This window comes from Bos javanicus, chromosome 21 (assembly GCF_032452875.1).
Source record: "Bos javanicus breed banteng chromosome 21, ARS-OSU_banteng_1.0, whole genome shotgun sequence".
Classification (NCBI taxonomy): domain Eukaryota; kingdom Metazoa; phylum Chordata; class Mammalia; order Artiodactyla; family Bovidae; genus Bos; species Bos javanicus.
In genome coordinates, this window is record NC_083888.1 from 69,549,843 (window position 1) to 69,566,908 (window position 17,066).

The following is a 17,066-nucleotide window of genomic DNA, read 5'->3' on the forward strand; positions in this document are numbered from 1 at the left end:
TAGCAGTGCTTCTGGTCTGGCATTAAGTGGCTCTGTTCCAGCTTCAGAGTATTCTTCTAGAGACAGCATGTTCTTTTAATCATCTCTAGAAATAGCCTCAATAAGGCACACAATAGTTTGTGAGAACACCTGGATGTCGCCTCCCTGGGGCTGCAAGTGCACTGATGCAGTTGACACTCACAGTGAGTCCAGAGGCTCTCGAGGACTTGGGGTCCCTTGGCCTCCTGGAGCCCCCCGTGGGCTAACATCATGTCACAGGATAGCTGCACGCAGAAGCACGGGGCTCGATGCCCACTGCACCTACCGTTCACTCCTGGGCTCACCTGTTCTTGCAGCACCTGGACCCTGCAGGGGCCCCTCAAGAAGGTCCAGACGAGCCCCCTCGTTGGAAAGCAGTGCAGTCGCCCCAGACAACTCACAGCACAAACACCTGAGGGGCTCCAGTGCCCACACCTGTGAGAGGAGACCCTTGAGACGTCGGAGGAGGACGAGGCAGAGCCCTTGTCAGCTGACTCAGGGGAGGCTGCCCTGAGGGAGTGCTCACCCAGGGAATGGAGCGGTGAGCATGCTCAGTCGCCTCAGTCATGTCTGACCCTTTGAGACCCCACAGACTGTAGCCCACCAGACTCCTCTGTCCATGGGATTCTCCGGGCAGGAACACTGGAGTGGGTTGCCACAACAGCACCCTGCAGAGAAGCTAGGTCAGCCGTGTGCGTGTCTCCCTGGCAGGACATCTCTTCAGCAGGACGGCCTCAGGGTGCATCCGTCCTCAGACTCCATCCTGCTTCTCACTGTCCCTCCTGACCACCTGCTCGAGGACCTCAGGACCTGGCGTCGGTGGGGAGACAGACCCACTGCTGTGTCAGCCATGTGTCCTCCAGCAGGACCCTGTGACAAACCTGCTTCCCCCTGATTGGAGTCTCTGATGGAACCTTCATAAATATTCCTGAGCACGTCAGATACCCAAGTGCAGGAGAGGGATACTGGCCATGTCGATCAGGCAGGAGAGAGTGCGTCTGAGGGCAGCAGTGAGGTGTCTGAGCCTGTCTCCAGCCATGGGTACCAGAGCCACAGTGCCCTGCCGTCTGGATGTTGCCTGGCTGTGGTCTCCGCACACTAGCTCCCCTCCTCAAAGATGCTGCATATCGTAGCTCTGCATGGTCCCTGGGGGTCGCGTGTGGGTAGGGGCTTCCTGCATTGTTGAGGTTGAACACCCACGACTCAGGGGATCTGGGTCTGGTCTCTGAGCATCACCAGGGTTTTCAGTATTGGCCCATCCATGTTCTACTCCCTTCTGGGCTGCAGTGCACCGGTCCAGTCCCTTCTCTTAGCTGTCAGATCTGCCCCCTCTGTAGGTCTGTAGTAGGCCAGAATTTCTGTTCACCCCCTTGGAGAAGCTGGGGGAAGAGCTCTTCCATGAGGGTCTGCCTGATGAACCTTCTGGGTAGGTGTTAGCATTTCTCAGCGTTGGCCTTCCCCTCGTCCGTCAGGTGTCCTGAGGGATAAATATGAACACTCACCTTGAAGATCTGGATGTTTCTGGAGTTATATCCCACAAACCATGGAGTGTGGCCCCAGGACGTCTCGTCCTCACAGTGGTTATTGCTGGTCCTGCAGGAATAATAGTAATTACCCTGAAGGTGCTCCTGCTGAAGCCTCGCATTCATGGGCAGATCTCACCTGGACTGTGGATTGCCCAGCTCTCTGATTTTGTTCTGGGGGATTCCCCTGTATTGTTAGGATTCTGATAGGTCCAGCGAAACTTTTGGTGTTGAGAATTTCCTTGTTTAATGATGGAAGTGACAGTTTCCACACACACTACCTCTTGATGCAGGAACCAGCAGATACCAGCTGAGGTTGTCCTTGACATGTGAGTCGAAGGAGAAATTGAATGTCACTAAGAGTCAGAGGAGCCTGGACAGACTTGACCAACATAGAGAGACAGGGATGAAGGACTCAGCAGGGCACTTATTTTAGGCTCAGATTCCAAAGCTCTTCCAAGAGGCTGGAATTCAGAAAGCACCACGGTGAGGAGATTGTCATGTCCTGGTGTCCCAGTTCTAGTCAGAAGGCAGGATAAAGCACCTCTCGGTGATTCCAGGTCCCTGAGGTAATTTCAGAGGAGACGTCCCCCTCCTTCCAGCCCCTTTCAATGTCCCCGTGTGACCAGGGAATGCAGTCATCACCTCCGTACATGAGGGGTTCCCCTGGGTGAGGGGCTGACATGTGGGTGTGCCATGTGGAAGGTTGTTCATTCTCTCCAGGTACATGAACTGCTGACTTCACCAAATCTGAGACCACCTGCATCTGGGCTCCTTGTTTCATTGGCTTGTGATTTTTCTCATTGTTTGGGCTTCCCCGATAGATCAGTTTAAGCTTCCCTGACAGCATGCTCCTTGGAAGAAAAGCTATGACCATTGTACACAGTGCATTAAAAAGCAGAGACTTTACTTTGCTGGACAAATTCCATCTAGTAAAGCTACAGATTTTTCAGTACTCATGTATGGATTGAGATTTGGACCATAAAGAAAGCTGAGCACTGAAGTATTGATGTTTTTGAACTACTGTGTTGGAGAAGACTGTTGAGAGTCCCTTTGACCGCAAGGAGATCCAGCCAGTCTATTCTAAAGGAAATCAGTCCTGAATATTCATTGGAAGGACTGATAATGAAGCTGAAGCTCCAATACTTTGGCCACCTGATTTGAAGAACTGACTCACTGGAAAAGACCCTGATGCTGGGAAAGATTGAACACAGGAGGAAAAGGGGAAGACAGAGGAGGAGATGGTTGGATGGCATCACCGACTGGATGGACATAAGCTTGAGCAAGTTCTGGGAGTTGGAGATTGACAGGAAAGTCTGGCATGCTGCAGTCCACAGGGTTGTGAAAATCAGCCATTACTTAGGGGTTGAACTGTTAGCTCAGTTGGTAAAGAATCATCCTGCAATATAGGATTCGATTCCTGGAACAGGAAGATCTGCTGGAGAAGGGATAGGCTACCCACTCCAGTGTTCTTGGGCTTCCCTTGTTGCTCAGCTGGTGAAGAATCTGTCTGCAGTTTGGGAGACCTGGGATTGATCCCTGGGTTGGGAAGATGCCCTGGAGAAGGGAAATGCTACTCACTCCGGTATTCTTCCTTGGAGAATTCCATGGACTCTATAGTCCGTGGGGGCGCAAAGAGTTGGATACAACTGGGCAACTTTCACTTTCTCATTGTTTTCTGTGTTCACTTTGTGTGATTTCTGCTGAACGAGACTCACATAATGATTGAAAGATGGCGCTAGTGATAAGGAACCCGCCTACCAAAAAGCAGATGTAAGAGACACAGGAACAATCCCTGGGTCAGGAAGATGCCCTGGAGGAGGGCATGGCAACCCGCTGCAGAATCTTGCTTGGAAAATTTCATGGACAGAGGAGCCTAATGGGCTACAGTCCCTTGTGTGGTAAAGAGGCTGACATGACTGGAGTGACTGGCATGCATGCATTAGGACATATGTGGTTTAAAATCAGTAAGAGGCATCAGCTAAAATGTAGGGTTTCTTCCATGAGACAGTCAGGAGGGATGTCTGAACACCAAGACAGTGCTCACAATGGCTTCTTTATTCATCAGGGAATATTCTGTATATTCCTTAAATGTATAGTACTCTCTCCTTGAAAGACTTGTCCTCGTATAAACTTCTGGTGGCTCATAGCTTGACGAGAAAGCTGAGGATATCATTTAGGAATTGTTTTTAAAGTACAAGCTTCCCTTTAGTGTGTGTCCTCTATCTGCCGTAAAACCACCCAAAGGACAGAAGCTACTGCACCTACTAGAGCCTGTCAATTAGTGAAGGGAGGGATGCCCCTCGGTGGTGCTCAAAGAGCTGACACCACACTCAGACCTTTCTTCATAGTTCTCTCCATGGAAATCCAGTGGGACCCCCACCCAGGTTGATGTAGAAGGTGAGCCTGAGGACACCACAGACGTAGATGCACGAACACAGACGACACAATCTTTTCATCCTCCTGCATCTGTGTGTCGTGTCAGCAGACTCAGCTTCTATCTCAGGCTGGCCTGGAGGTCCCGCTGGTCTCCGTGGAGAGAACTATGGCTGATGCTGTGAGTGAGGTGTCAGTTCAGTTATCACCGCCAAGGGGGCTTCTTCCCTGGCTCTGGGTTTATACGCCTCTGTTGTCTGAGTCCAGCTGCACTTACACTGCTGACCGCTGGCTAGCTCATTCACTGGCCCTGCTGTGCTGAGCCGCACTGTTGAGTCACACAGAGCCTCTCATGTGGACTTAGCGAGCTTACACCAAATGTCCAGAGAACGGACCTAAGTGACAAGAGGAAGCAACCCTAAGACACTGTGTCTTTCGTGCAGTGAGGATACGGTCCCCTATCCCAACCACCATTCTCCCTCAGAGACTGAGGAGGTACCTAAGAGTCAAGAATGCAGAGAAGTTCCCCAGAAAAACTGCTACAAGGAGAGGAAGCCTCCTGACAGGAGACCAGCTGTCAATCACCATCTGCACCTGCTCCTGCAACTCACAACTGTGTGTCCCCAGCACCCACTGGTGGTCATGGAGCCCCCGGAGGGTGGCTGGTGTCTGGGCTCACACTGCCTTCCCCTCACTGTGTCTCTTGCACAGCAACACATGGCCGTGTCCTCAGTGGTCACAGAGCTCAGCTGCAGGGAGAACTGATTCTTGGATGTCCCTGCAGATGGAGATGTGGCTCTTGATGGAGGGGCTGTAGTAAGTGTCACCATCATAGTTTATGCATGTCATCTGCTCTAGCCCCTTCCCTGGGGCAATAACCACGTGATGGAGTAAGCAGAGACAGTGCAAGTGAGGAGACAGTCAGTGAGGGCTTCACCAGTTCTGGCCCGACTGCAGCAGTGCATCTGGGCTGGACACCTGGGTAGGAGAATCAGTCCCTGTCAGCGACCTGCAGTCACAACCATCCGCACAGACCCATGTCTGCACCTGAGACCCTCACCTTGGGGAGCTGTCACCAGGCAGAGGAGAAGACCCCACACCCCCATCTTCTACACCACCACCCTGCCTTCCCTGACACCTCGGCCCTGTGGGAGGAGGAATGTGAGCTCCCTCAACCCAGGGGTAGATTGTACCCTGGAGCATGAGGAGGAGTTTCCATGTGGGCCAGCCCTGTCCTTGTAAGTGGGGATGGAGCGTTATCACCATCCCTGGGGTCTTTCTGGGTCCCTGTGAAGTCTCTTTCTTCTCAGTATTTGAATTTGGTTAGGGGAGCATGTGGTTTATGAGCTACATTGAAATCATGGCATCCAGGAAGAGGACTGAAGACACAGTATAAGATGGCCCTGTCTTTTCATATAGATATTGTTTTATCATCTGACTATTTCCATTCAGTTCAGTCACTCAGTCGTGTCTGACTCTTTGTGACCCCATGGACCACAGCACGCCAGGCCTCCCTGGTGTCACCAACATCACATCACCAACTCCTGGAGTTTACCCAAACTCAAGTGCATGGAGTCAGTGATGCCATCCAACCGTCTCATCCTTGTCATCCCCTTCTCCTCTCACCTTCAATCTTTCCCAGTCTCAGGGTCTCTTCAAATGAGTCAGCTCTTAGCATTAGGTGGCAAAGTATTGGAGTTTCAGCTTCAACTTCAGTCCTTCCCATGAATATTCAGGATTGACTTCTTTTAGGATGGACTGGGTGGATCCCCTTCCAGGTCAAGAGACTCTCAAGAGTCTTCTCCAACACCACAGTTCAAAAGCATCATTTCTTCGGGGCTCAGATTTCTTTGAAGTCCAACTCTCACATCCATACATGACTGCTGGAAACACCGTAGCCTTGACTAGATGGACCTAGTTGGCAAAGTAATGTCTCTGCTTTTCAATATGGTGTCTAGACTGATCATAACTTTTCTTCCAAGGAGTAAGTGTCTTTTTATTTCATGGATGCAGTCACCATCTGCAGTGATTTCGGAGCCCCCCCACCCAATAACGTATCTCAGTGTTTCCACTGTTTCCCATCTATTTGCCATGAAGTGATGGGACCCGATGCCATGACCTTAGTTTTCTGAATGTTGAGTTTTAAGCCAACTTTTTCACTCTCCTCTTTCACTTTCATCAAGAGGCTTTTTAGTTCTTCACTTTCTGCCATAAGGGTGGTGTCATCTGCATAGCTGAGGTTATTGTTATTTCTCCTGGCAATCTTGATTCCAGTTTGTGCTTTATCCAGCCAAGCGTTTCTCATGATGTCCTCTGTACATAAGTTAAATAAGCAGGGTGACAATGTACAGCCTTGACATACTCCTTTTCCTATTTGGAACCACTCTGTTCCATACCAGTTCTAACTGTTGCTTTCTGACCTGCATACAGATTTCTCAAGAGGCAGGTCAGGGGGTCTGGTATTGCCATCTCTTTCAGAATTTTCCACCATTTATTGTGGTCCACATCGTTAAAGGCTTTGGCATAGTCAATAAAGCAGAAATAGATGTTGTTCTGGAACTCTCTTGCTTTTCCGATGATCCAGCAGATGTTGGCAATTTGATCTTTGGTTGCTCTGACTTTTCTAAAACCAACTTGAAGATCTGAAAGTTCTCAGTTCACATATTATTCAAACCTACTTGGAGAATTTTGAGCATTACTTTGCTAGTGTTTGAGATGAATGCATTTGTGCGGTAGTTTGAGCTGTCTTTGGCATTGCCTTTCTTAGGGATTGCAATGAAAATTGACTTTTCCAGTCCTGTGGCCCCTGCTGCATTTTCCAAATTTTTCCACATTTTCTTATCTCTCCTTGCTATTCTTTGAAACTCTGCATTCAAATGGTATATCTTTCCTTTTCTCCTTTGCTTTTCCCATCTCTTCTTTTAACAGCTATTTGTAAGCCCTCCTTAGACAGCCATTTTGCTTTTTTGCATTAATTTTCCTTTGGGATGGTTTTTGCTCCCTTCTCCTCTACATTGTCAGAAACCTCCATCCATTGGTCATCAGGCACTCTATCAGATCTAGTCCCTTATATCTATTTCTCACTTCCAGTGTATAATCATACGGGATTTGATTTAGGTCATGCCTGAATGGTGTAGTGGTTTTCCCTAGTTTCTTCAATTTAAGTCTGAATTTGCCATTAAGGAGTTCCTTATTTGAGCCACAGTCAGCTCCTGGTCTTGTTTTTGCTGACTCTAAAGAGCTTCTCCATCTTTGGCGGCAAAGAATATAATCAATCTGATTTCGGTGTTGGCCATCAGGTGATGTCTGTGTGTAGTCTTCTCTTAAGTTGTTGGAAGAGGGTGTTTGCTATGACCAGTGCATTCTCTTGGCAGAACTCTATTAGTTTTTGCCCTGCTTCATTCTGCACTCCAAGGTCAAATTTGCCTGTTACTCCAGGTGTTTCTTGACTTCCTACGTTTGCATTCCAGTCCCCTGTAATGAAAAGGACATCTTCTTTGGATGTTAATACTAGAAGACCCTGTAGGTCTTCTTAGAATCGTTGAACTTTAGCTTCTTCAGCATTATTGGTCGGGGCATACACTTGAATTACCATGATATTGAATGGTTTGCCTTGGAAACAAACAGAGATCATTCTGTGGTGTTTGACACTGCATCCAAGTACTGCATTTCAGACTCTTTTGTTGACTATGATGGCTTCTCCATTTCTCCTAAGGGATTCTTGCCCGCAGTAGTAGATATAATGTTCATCTGAGTTAAATCCACCCATTCCAGTCCATCTTAGTTGGCTGATTCCAAAATGTCGATGTTCACTCTTGGCATCTCCTGTTTGACCACTTAGGAAGCATGAAATAACAGGAGGATGAGATGCTATTACACACCTTTAGAGGAGCTAAAGTACAAAATACTAAAGCGATCAAATGCTGGGGATGATGTAAAATTAAGGTCGCTCATCCACTGGCTGGAAGGAATAGAAATGGCAGCCAACTGGTAATGTATGTGATGATTTCATAGAGAGAAAACAGAGAATCACCATGTGACTGAGGAGTGCGCTAGAAAAATATTTACCAATTATTTGAATATTTATGTTTTACAAATATCTTCAAGTACATTCACGTATCACCTTTGCACTTCTGAGCTTTAACTACTCACTGAATTTACAGATAAATTTTTATGGTTATTTAAAGTTATGACCAACCTAGATAGCCTATTAAAAAGCAGGGACATTACTTTGCCAACAAAGGTCCGTGTAGTCAACACTATGGTTTTTCCAGTGGTCATGTATGGATGTGAGAGTTGGAGTATGAAAAAAGGTGAGTGCTGAAGAATTGGTCCTTTGAACTCTGGTGTTGGAGAAGACTCTTGAGAGTCCCTTGGACCTTGAGGAGATACATCCAGTCCATTCTAAAGGAGATCAGTCCTGGGTGTTCATCAGAAGGACTGATGCTGAAGCTGAAACTCCAATACTTTGGCCACCTCATGCGAAGAGTTGGCTCATTGGAAAAATCTCTGATGCTTGGGGGGCTTGGGGACAGGAGGAGAAGGAGATGACAGAGGATGAGATGGCTGGATGGCATCACTGACTCGATGGACATGAGTTTGAGTAATCTCCTGGAGTTGGTGAAGAACAGGGAGGTGAGGCGTGCTGTGATTCATGGGATCCCAAAGAGTCGGACAGGACCGAGGGACTGTACTGAACCATATTGTTAGGATACAATTGTTTGCATTGTTTCCTTTTATCTTCATTTCTATTTCATCTATCATTTATCTGTCTACCAAATGCAGAACTAGCCACCTACAGTTCATCCCTTACGATACAGCCTAACTGGTGTCCAGACATTTTCAAGTGTCCTCTGGGGAAAAAGTCACTCCAGTGGTCTATGACATCATTGCCAACTTCAAATACTACTCACTATTCAAATGAAAGACACAGAGTCTAACAGGGCTGGGGAGAACTTCAGCCTGAGAGGATTTGGAAATCCATCTGAAGGTGAAAGCAGACTCGAAGTTAAGTAGAAGTATTAATAATTAAAAAGTTGACAGCAAGTAACAGAAAGTAGTGACCTAATAGGTCCCCTGAGGAAATATTTCTGTGCAGCGTGTCCTAAGACAGATGGGGAAAGACAGACCAACCTGACTCCATGAAATCATGTCCCAGGTTCAGAAACAGGAAAGCTCTCTGGGGTGACAGTGGAAGGAGCTTGCAGGGGAGGGAATGTTCCAGTGGAGAGACCCCAGCTTCTGAGAGAAAACCCCATCATGACATTTTCTCTCCTGCCTTGAAAAGTGTCCTCTTGTTTCCTGATGAACGCAGGTGTCCCCTGGTGCTTGGAGCAGCCGTGCAGGTAGCGTTACGTGGGTTGGGTCTAACTTCTCCCTGGACCTCCTGGGACAACAACACAGGGTTGTGTCCTAGGTCCTCATGGAGCTAGATGGACATGTCTCTGTGGATGGAGAGTGGTTTCTGGAGAGACATGCTCTATGCTGTGCTGTTCCCAGGACCAAAGCACCCCATCACTGCAGCTCTGAGTCTTAAGACTGAGGGCTCCAGTCCCAGCAGTCAGTACTCTGTGTGATGCAGAATCCACAGACACACCAGGTGAGGAGAGGGCCTCCAATAGTCCTGGTTTGACTCCCGCCCCAGCACCTGGGACATGACACCTGGGGAGGAGAAAGCATGAGACCTCTTCACAGAGGTCACTACATCACTCCACCTTCCGCAGACCCGGGGAGGCTCACAGCTCACAGATGCCAGCAGGATGGGGAAGGACCAGACAGATCATCTTCCTTTGGATTAAAGCTGACTTTCAGAGGACTAGGCCATGAAGATAAGAATGCTGACTCCCAAGGTGACAAGGACGCCTTGACCACATTTTTCTCTGGCTTCCTGAAATTTGTTTCTCAACGAGGTCTTGACCTGTGGGTTTCTGTGTCCATCCTTTCCTAGTTTTATCAAGACACCTAAGTCAGACTAGTGAGCATGCTTACCCTTGATCTCTGATCACTCTCAATGTTGGAGTCATTTCATTAAACCTGCTGTCTCCCAGGTGATTTTGATCTCCTTGATGTCTATTGACCAAGAATCCTTGGGAGACAGTCTAGCCAGGACCTGCAGAACTTGAAGTCTCCTCATGGTCATTTTCTGTCCAGTCAATCTCCTTCTTGTCCATAAATCTCCATTTTACCATCAGTATTTGGAACTCAACCAAGTTTCCAAGGCTACCTCAAAAAACAAAGATTGAGATCTGAATCCCACCTTAAAAAATGATATTTATATTTGAGGCATCAATGTCAAGCTCACATGCCCAGAAATACCATTCTTGGCTGAATTAACCTTTCTGAGAGACATATTTTCTATTTAAAGTTAGCTTGCAGCAATGGGTGCTTAGAGGCACTAGCCTGTGCGTGAGGACTACACACGGGGTCATTTTAAAGAGGGAAATTGTCACATAAGGAGCACAAAATGTGAAAATATGTCAGTAAAGTGAACACGAAGGAGACTGATTGACATGATTGGATGAAACATGAGGGAATGGGCTTGACTGCCCTCAAGTAGAAATATGCGTGTGTTGGATGATTTAAAGACAGTCCACATTGTAAATGTCCATTAATGACCTTGAAAAAATGGTATATATTTTATGATGCTAATAGTAGCTAAAAAGTAGGTGAACTTGCAAATGCGGAATCTGAATAACGAGGATGTCTGTATACGCAGTATTGGGGCTCTCTGTGCTAGCACCTCTAACACTGGACACGGCAGAATTCTACCCGTTTTTGCAGTTTCACTGAAAGAAGGAGAGTGAGTCTCTTGCTTCCACATGTACAAAAACAACAAAAATTGTAGCAACTGAAAATCTCCTGTGTCTTCTCAGAACCTTCAAAAATTTCAAGATTCAGACTCACCAGGAAAATGGTGATGGGCCTCAGGGATATGCTGAGTTCCTATGAGGAGAAGAAAAGTAAACCAAAAAATTATCCTTAATTCTTGAGTATTAAATGTGTATGTAAAAAAATCCATTCTACTTCAACAGAAAATTAAAACTGCAAAAACATGCATATTCCCACAATATGCCAAGGGTGACGTAAAGCACAGCAGTGAGACATTAGGACACAGAGGTGGGTCTCTGGTTGACTCCTGGGCAGGAAGAGGAAAGCACAGGCTCTCCCGAGCATACCCTCCAAGCCCAGGGCACCTGCTCCTGGGCTCAGCCCTGTGCTTGGTGTGTCCCACAAGCCCCCTGGTGGTCATGGGGCACCTGGAGGGTGGCTTGTGGCTGGGCTGACACTGCCATCCCCTCACTGTGTCTCTTGCACAGTAATACACAGCTGTGTCCTCAGTGGTCACAGAGCTCAGCTGCAGGGAGGACTGGTTCTTAGACGTGCCCCTGGAGATGGACGTGTGGCTCTTGATGGAGGGGCTGTGGTAAGTGTCACCATTATAATATATGCTTCCCATCTACTCTAGCCCCTTCCCTGGGGCCTGGTGGATCCAGCTCCCACCATAACCACGTGATGGAGTAACCAGAGACAGCACATGTGAGGGAGACGATCTGCGAGGGCTTCACCAGTTCTGGGCCCGACTCCTGCACCTTCACCTGGGACAGGACACCCGGGGACAAGAAGATTCAAGCCCAGTCAGTCACCTGCTGTCACAATCACCCCCACAGATGCGTGCCTGATGCCTGACCTTCCCCTTGGGGAAATGCCACCAGGCAGAGGAGAAAACCCCAAAGCTTCATCTTTTACACAACAGCTCTGCCTTCACTGAGACCTCCATGCTCTGTGAGTAGAGAGTGGTGAGCTCCAACAGCCCAGGGGTGGATTCTACCCTGCAGCTTGAGGAGGAATTTTCATTGAGGAGCTCTGTGAGTCCAGAGAGGCTGTGGTCACACTCACGCTGGTCATCCCAGGATCCCCATGGGCGCCTTCTGAATTTACATGGTTGGAGATCAAGGGTGGGAAAGCAGTGTGTCTATCAGATGGCTTGGAACCAGATCCCAGGGCAGGTCCACCTTTCTGAGCCCAGAGTCTCTGCCCTGACGGCCCCCACCTCCTGCCCCTTGCCCATCTCAGCTCAGCCCTTCATCATCTCAGTCCTTGGGTCTTTCCTCAGGGCTGAGCCCATCACAGGTCCTGCTTCCTTTCCCTGTGCCAGTGACGGTCACTGTGATGGGAGAGAGGACAGATGGTGGTGGGCTCCACGTTGACCACAGGGACAAATCCACCTGAGGACCTCTGTATTTCCCCTTATGAATGGTCCATACATAAGCTCAGAATGGGGTGTGGACTTCAGAGACGTTGAGGCGAGATGGTATCACCCTGATTGCCCTCACCTGGAATGTGTGTGTGTGTTGAGTGACTCAGTGAACTGGCCAAACTGTCAATGTCTATATAAGGACACAAGGTAACAGTGTTTATGTTAAGACACTAATAAAAGCTAGCATGTGGGTGAATTTGCAGGACAGAACCTGTGAATGATGAGAATCATTGCATATGCAGCACTGGGGAACTCTGACACTGGAGCCTTAGACACTGCTTGCTCCAGATTCTAATGTGTAGTTTGACAGAAAGAAGGAGGTTGTGTCTCTTCCTTCCTCATGTACAAAACAATAGAAAGATTAAAATGTTTAAATATCTTGTGTCCTTTCAAACCTAACAGGTTTTAAATAAACGAGTCAAGTGTTTTACTGAGTTCCTTTGAGAGCAGAAGAAGGAGAAAAAATTTTCGCTGTAGAGTATTATGTGTGTGTGTGTTTGCATAAAGCTATCCTTGCTTCAAGGAAAAATTAAAAAAAATATATATACACACACAGTTATCTGAGAGTGACATAAACCACAACAATGAAATACCAGGATACAGAAGAGGGTCAGAGGTGCGGCTCCTGGGCAGGAGGAGGAAAGAGAAGCTCTGAGGAGAATCCCCCCCAGGCCCCCCACCGCCCAAGGCCTCTTCTGCACCTGCTCCAGGGCTCAGCTCTGTACTGAGTCCTGAGCGCCCCCTGGTGGTCACGGGCCCCTATGCAGGGAGGTTTTTGTCTGGGCTCACACTGACGTCCCCTCACTGTGTCTCTTGCACAGTAGTATGTGGCTGAGTCCTCAGGTGTCAGGCTGCTCAGTGACAGAGAGACTTGGCTCTTGGAGTTGTCCTTGGTGATGCTGAGCCGGGATTTCAGGGCTGGGTTATAGCCTGTGCTTCCACCACTGCTTATATCACCAAGCCACTCCAGCGCCTTTCCTGGAGCCTGGCGGACCCAGTGTATACCATATCTGGTTAATGATAATCCAGAGGCCGTGCAGGTGAGGGAGAGGGTCTGTGAGGTCTTCACCAGGCTGGGGCCCGACTCCTGCAGCTGCACCTGGGACAGGACCCCTGTGGAGAGAGAGAAGCACGGTGACCCGTGGACTCAGATGCAGCTTCCCCACGTGCCCATGTCTGACCCAGAGACACTCACCTCTGGGGGCTGACAGCACAAAGAGGAGGGTCCACAGTGGGTTCATCTTGGAGCAGATGAGAGTCACCACTCTCGCAAGTCTCTTCAAGCCTGAGGATGAGCCTGAATTTAAGTGAGCTGGTGCTGTGTTTCTACCCTGTGACCTGAGTGGATATTTGCATACAGGAGGGACCTGTGTATAAAAGCAGAAAGCAGTGAATAGAGGTCCTGTCTATGGGGCTCCCCCTCTGAGGGGATGCTGACTGTGTCCTCAGAGAACTCAGGCCCTCCTGGGGTCCCCCTCCCCACACCAGGAAGACGATTGAGGAATGAAATGATGAAGAAGGGCTGGTCAGGAAAAAAGATGCTTTCAGGGAACACGGCAGATTTGGGAAGGGACTTTAATCCCACGAACGTGTTTACCTTTACTCATGATATGCCCACCACACACTCAGGTACCAGCCCTTAGTTACACACAAACTCTCATTTTTTTTTTCTTTACTGATTAGCTGATGTTTACTTACTCCATATACAAACAAAGAGAAAAATATACATGTAATAATCACATTGAATTCAAATGGAGTTTAGTACAATTTAATGTTTATCCGAATTCCCAAAGCATTTATATTTCCCTTTGCTTTCTTGACTGTTTTTTCATCTTGAACAGCTTAAATAACCTCAAGAATCACTCTAGAGGTGGTTTGTTCAGAGTAATTAAACGCAGTATTAATTCTGTGGACAAAGTAGACATTTGTGCTGAGATGCTCGTCTTCCCAGCACGGCTGACTTGCCCAGTGGGCTGCATTTTCCTGTGCACAAGTGAGTGTCTGCAGGAACTCGTGAAGCTCAGCATCTCCTCCTGAGGGTGGACACTGAGGACCCCAAGTCTACTGAGGACTGAGGACACGCAGCTCCTGGGAGCTCCACAGGGCTCCGCTCCCCCATCTCCCTGTGGCCCTGCGGCTGTGGCCTCACACCTGCATTTCTGTGTGTGAGGATGTAGACTGGGGCTGACAACAGTCACAGCATGTGTGGACTTTACAGCGGGTTTGCCCGGGGTGGGGAGAGCTGTCATCATGTCATCAGTGGTGTTATCCCTCCTGGAGCCAGAAAGACCAGTGTGTGTCCCCACTCTGACTGATGCCCTGTCCATGTGACCCTGGTCTTCTGCCCTGAGACGTCATCCCTTTGGGTCTGGCACAGGTCAGCTCTTCTCAGCACAGGGATCTCACCTGTGCACTGACTGAGTTAGAACCTACTGTCTATGCAAAGCCCTTCCTGGTCTGGCTTTGGCCACAGCAGTTCTGCACGAGCATGTCTTCTGTGCCAGATCCAGTTTCCCGAGACATGAATGAGCTCTGGGGAGAGACCCCACCTCACTCTGCCTCAGAGCTTGTGGGGTCACTTGTGCCTGGTGCTATGCAACATGGCCAAGAATCCTGAATTGACCCTGGAACTCTGGCCTCTGCCATCCCAGTCACTGAGCTTCTGGATGTGTCCTCATCCCTTGGCTCAACACCTTCATCCATCATCAAAGCCAGTGGAGTCTTGTGGTGCACGCCTAACAGGCTGTCCACTCTCCAGTAGTTTCTCTGATCTCGTGATCCCACTGGACCACCTGTAAAACCCAAATATGCTTCTCATCTCACGGGACTGGAAGGCTGCAGACACATCCCCAAATCCACTGCCAGTTGGTTTCTAGGTGGTTTAGTTTATGGCATCATAAGTGGGATCCAGAGAATCCCCAACAACTCCTAAGCCATGAGCAATCAGATGCTGGTACCCAGTCTGACTTATTGAGTTCAGTGCTCTCTGGATGAGTGTGGTCATAGCTTTGTGTGGAGTCTTTAGGGTTTTCTGTCTACACTGTTCTGTAGATAATGAGAATTTTGCCTCTTGTGGTAAAGAATCCACTTGCAATGTAGGAGACCTGGGTTGACTCCCCGGGTGTGAGATTCCCTGGAGTAGGAAATGGCTACCCACTCCAGGATTCTTGCCTAGAAAGGACAAAGAAGACTGGTGTGCTACTGTCCCTGTGGCAACAAAGTGTCAGACACGACTGAGGGACTAACACACACTTATCTCTATACTCTATGCCTGCCCAGAATTCTGAAATGAAAGCTGACAGTGATACAGGCGTTCTTCACGAAATGGAAGGAAACAATCCAACTTACTACATACAGAAATTAGAACAGAAACACCACAAAAGCCCAGAGGCAGTAGTAGGAAGGAAATGACAAAACAGTGCAGAAATTAATAATATTGAGATGAACACAGACACACAAAACAGCAAGAACGATCAGTGAAATCAACAGCTGGTGTTGTTGTTGTCATTGTCGTTTTTTCAAAGACAAACAAAACCATAAATCTTTAGCCAGTCTCCAAAGGAGGAAAAAGAACTTACTGGAATAAAATTAAAAACAGAAAAGACATAAAGCTAATACCTCAGAGATACAGAAAATCATATGAGATTATTACAAAGAGTTGTATGCCAACAAATTGGACAATCTAGAAGAAATGGACAAATTCCTAAACTGTAAACCCTGCAGGACCGAATCAAGATGGAGGAGACAACATGGAGAGACTGATCGTTGGTGTGAAAATTGAATTTCGTCAGAGTAATTTTAAAATCTTCCAGGGAGCAACAGTCTCAGAACAGAAAGTTTCTCTAGGGACTTTTATAAAACATACCTTTGATGAATTTAATGCAAAACTTCTCAAAACCTATTAGCAAATCAAATTCAACAATGAATAGAAAGGATCATGCACCATCCTCAATTGTCTTTTACATGAGGGTCACGGTGATGGTTCAAGATCCCAGCAGCATGAAATAGGCTGGTGAAAGTGCTCAGCTTCAAATATGCACCACCTCCCACAAAAAGGAATGGAAAGTAAGGGGGCAGATCAACAGGCCCAGAGGCTGGAAGAGGAGCCAAAGAAGATTATTCTCAGACCTTGGACTTGGTAGGGTTTGCATGGATGGATTTAAACACTGTCGGGGCCAGTGGGGCCTCCCTGGAGGCTCAGCAGTGAAGAATCTGCTTGCACTGAAAGAAATGCAGGAGACTTGGGTTCAGTCCCTGGGTCGGGAAGATCCCCTGGAGGAGGAGACACCAACCCACTCCAGTATTCTCGGCCTGGAGAACCCCATGGACAGAGGCACTTGGCAGGCTATAGTCCATAGGCAGGCAAAGAGTCAGACACAACTGTAGCACTGAGCACTCGTGCAAACTGGGACCAGGGGTCCTTTCTGACTTACATTTATCCTTTTTATGGAATGAAACTCCTTGTAGCTGAGATATGCCTGTCTACGTGTTGTATTTTAGAACACAAATCCTCACGCATAGCTGAGTTAGAGGACTAGATTTGGGACTTGGGGTTGATGGTATTTAGACCGACTTTGCTCTACAATCTTTATTATAATTGCCATTATAATTTAGTGTCGATTCTTAGGTGGACATTTGGGAGGTTTTCTGGGATTTGCTAAGTGTAATGGGCCTGTGGGAAGGATGTATTTGCAGGGCTGAAGGTGGACTGTGTTTGTCTGAATCATTCATTGAGTCTCTGAATGTCATCTCACATGGCATTAGGGAGATTGCAAAATGTGAATAATTGAAAAGTCTGCTTTTCCTGGATTATCGTGTGGCTCCAGTTGAAACCACAAATGTGTTCATCAGAGGGAGGCCAAGGGCATCTGACCCTGTGATAAGTGACCACT

General features: G+C 47.9%; 1 gene segment (V, D, J or C); it reads right to left on the reverse strand.

Annotated features, from left to right (window-relative positions):
- Window positions 1-12,769: 12,769 nt before the first annotated feature.
- Window positions 12,770-13,479, reverse strand: LOC133234703 (Ig heavy chain V region MC101-like). The segment is given in 2 exon segments: window positions 12,770-13,287; window positions 13,370-13,479. Coding segments are annotated over 2 exon segments (549 nt in total).
- Between the last annotated feature and the right edge of the window lie 3,587 nt (window positions 13,480-17,066).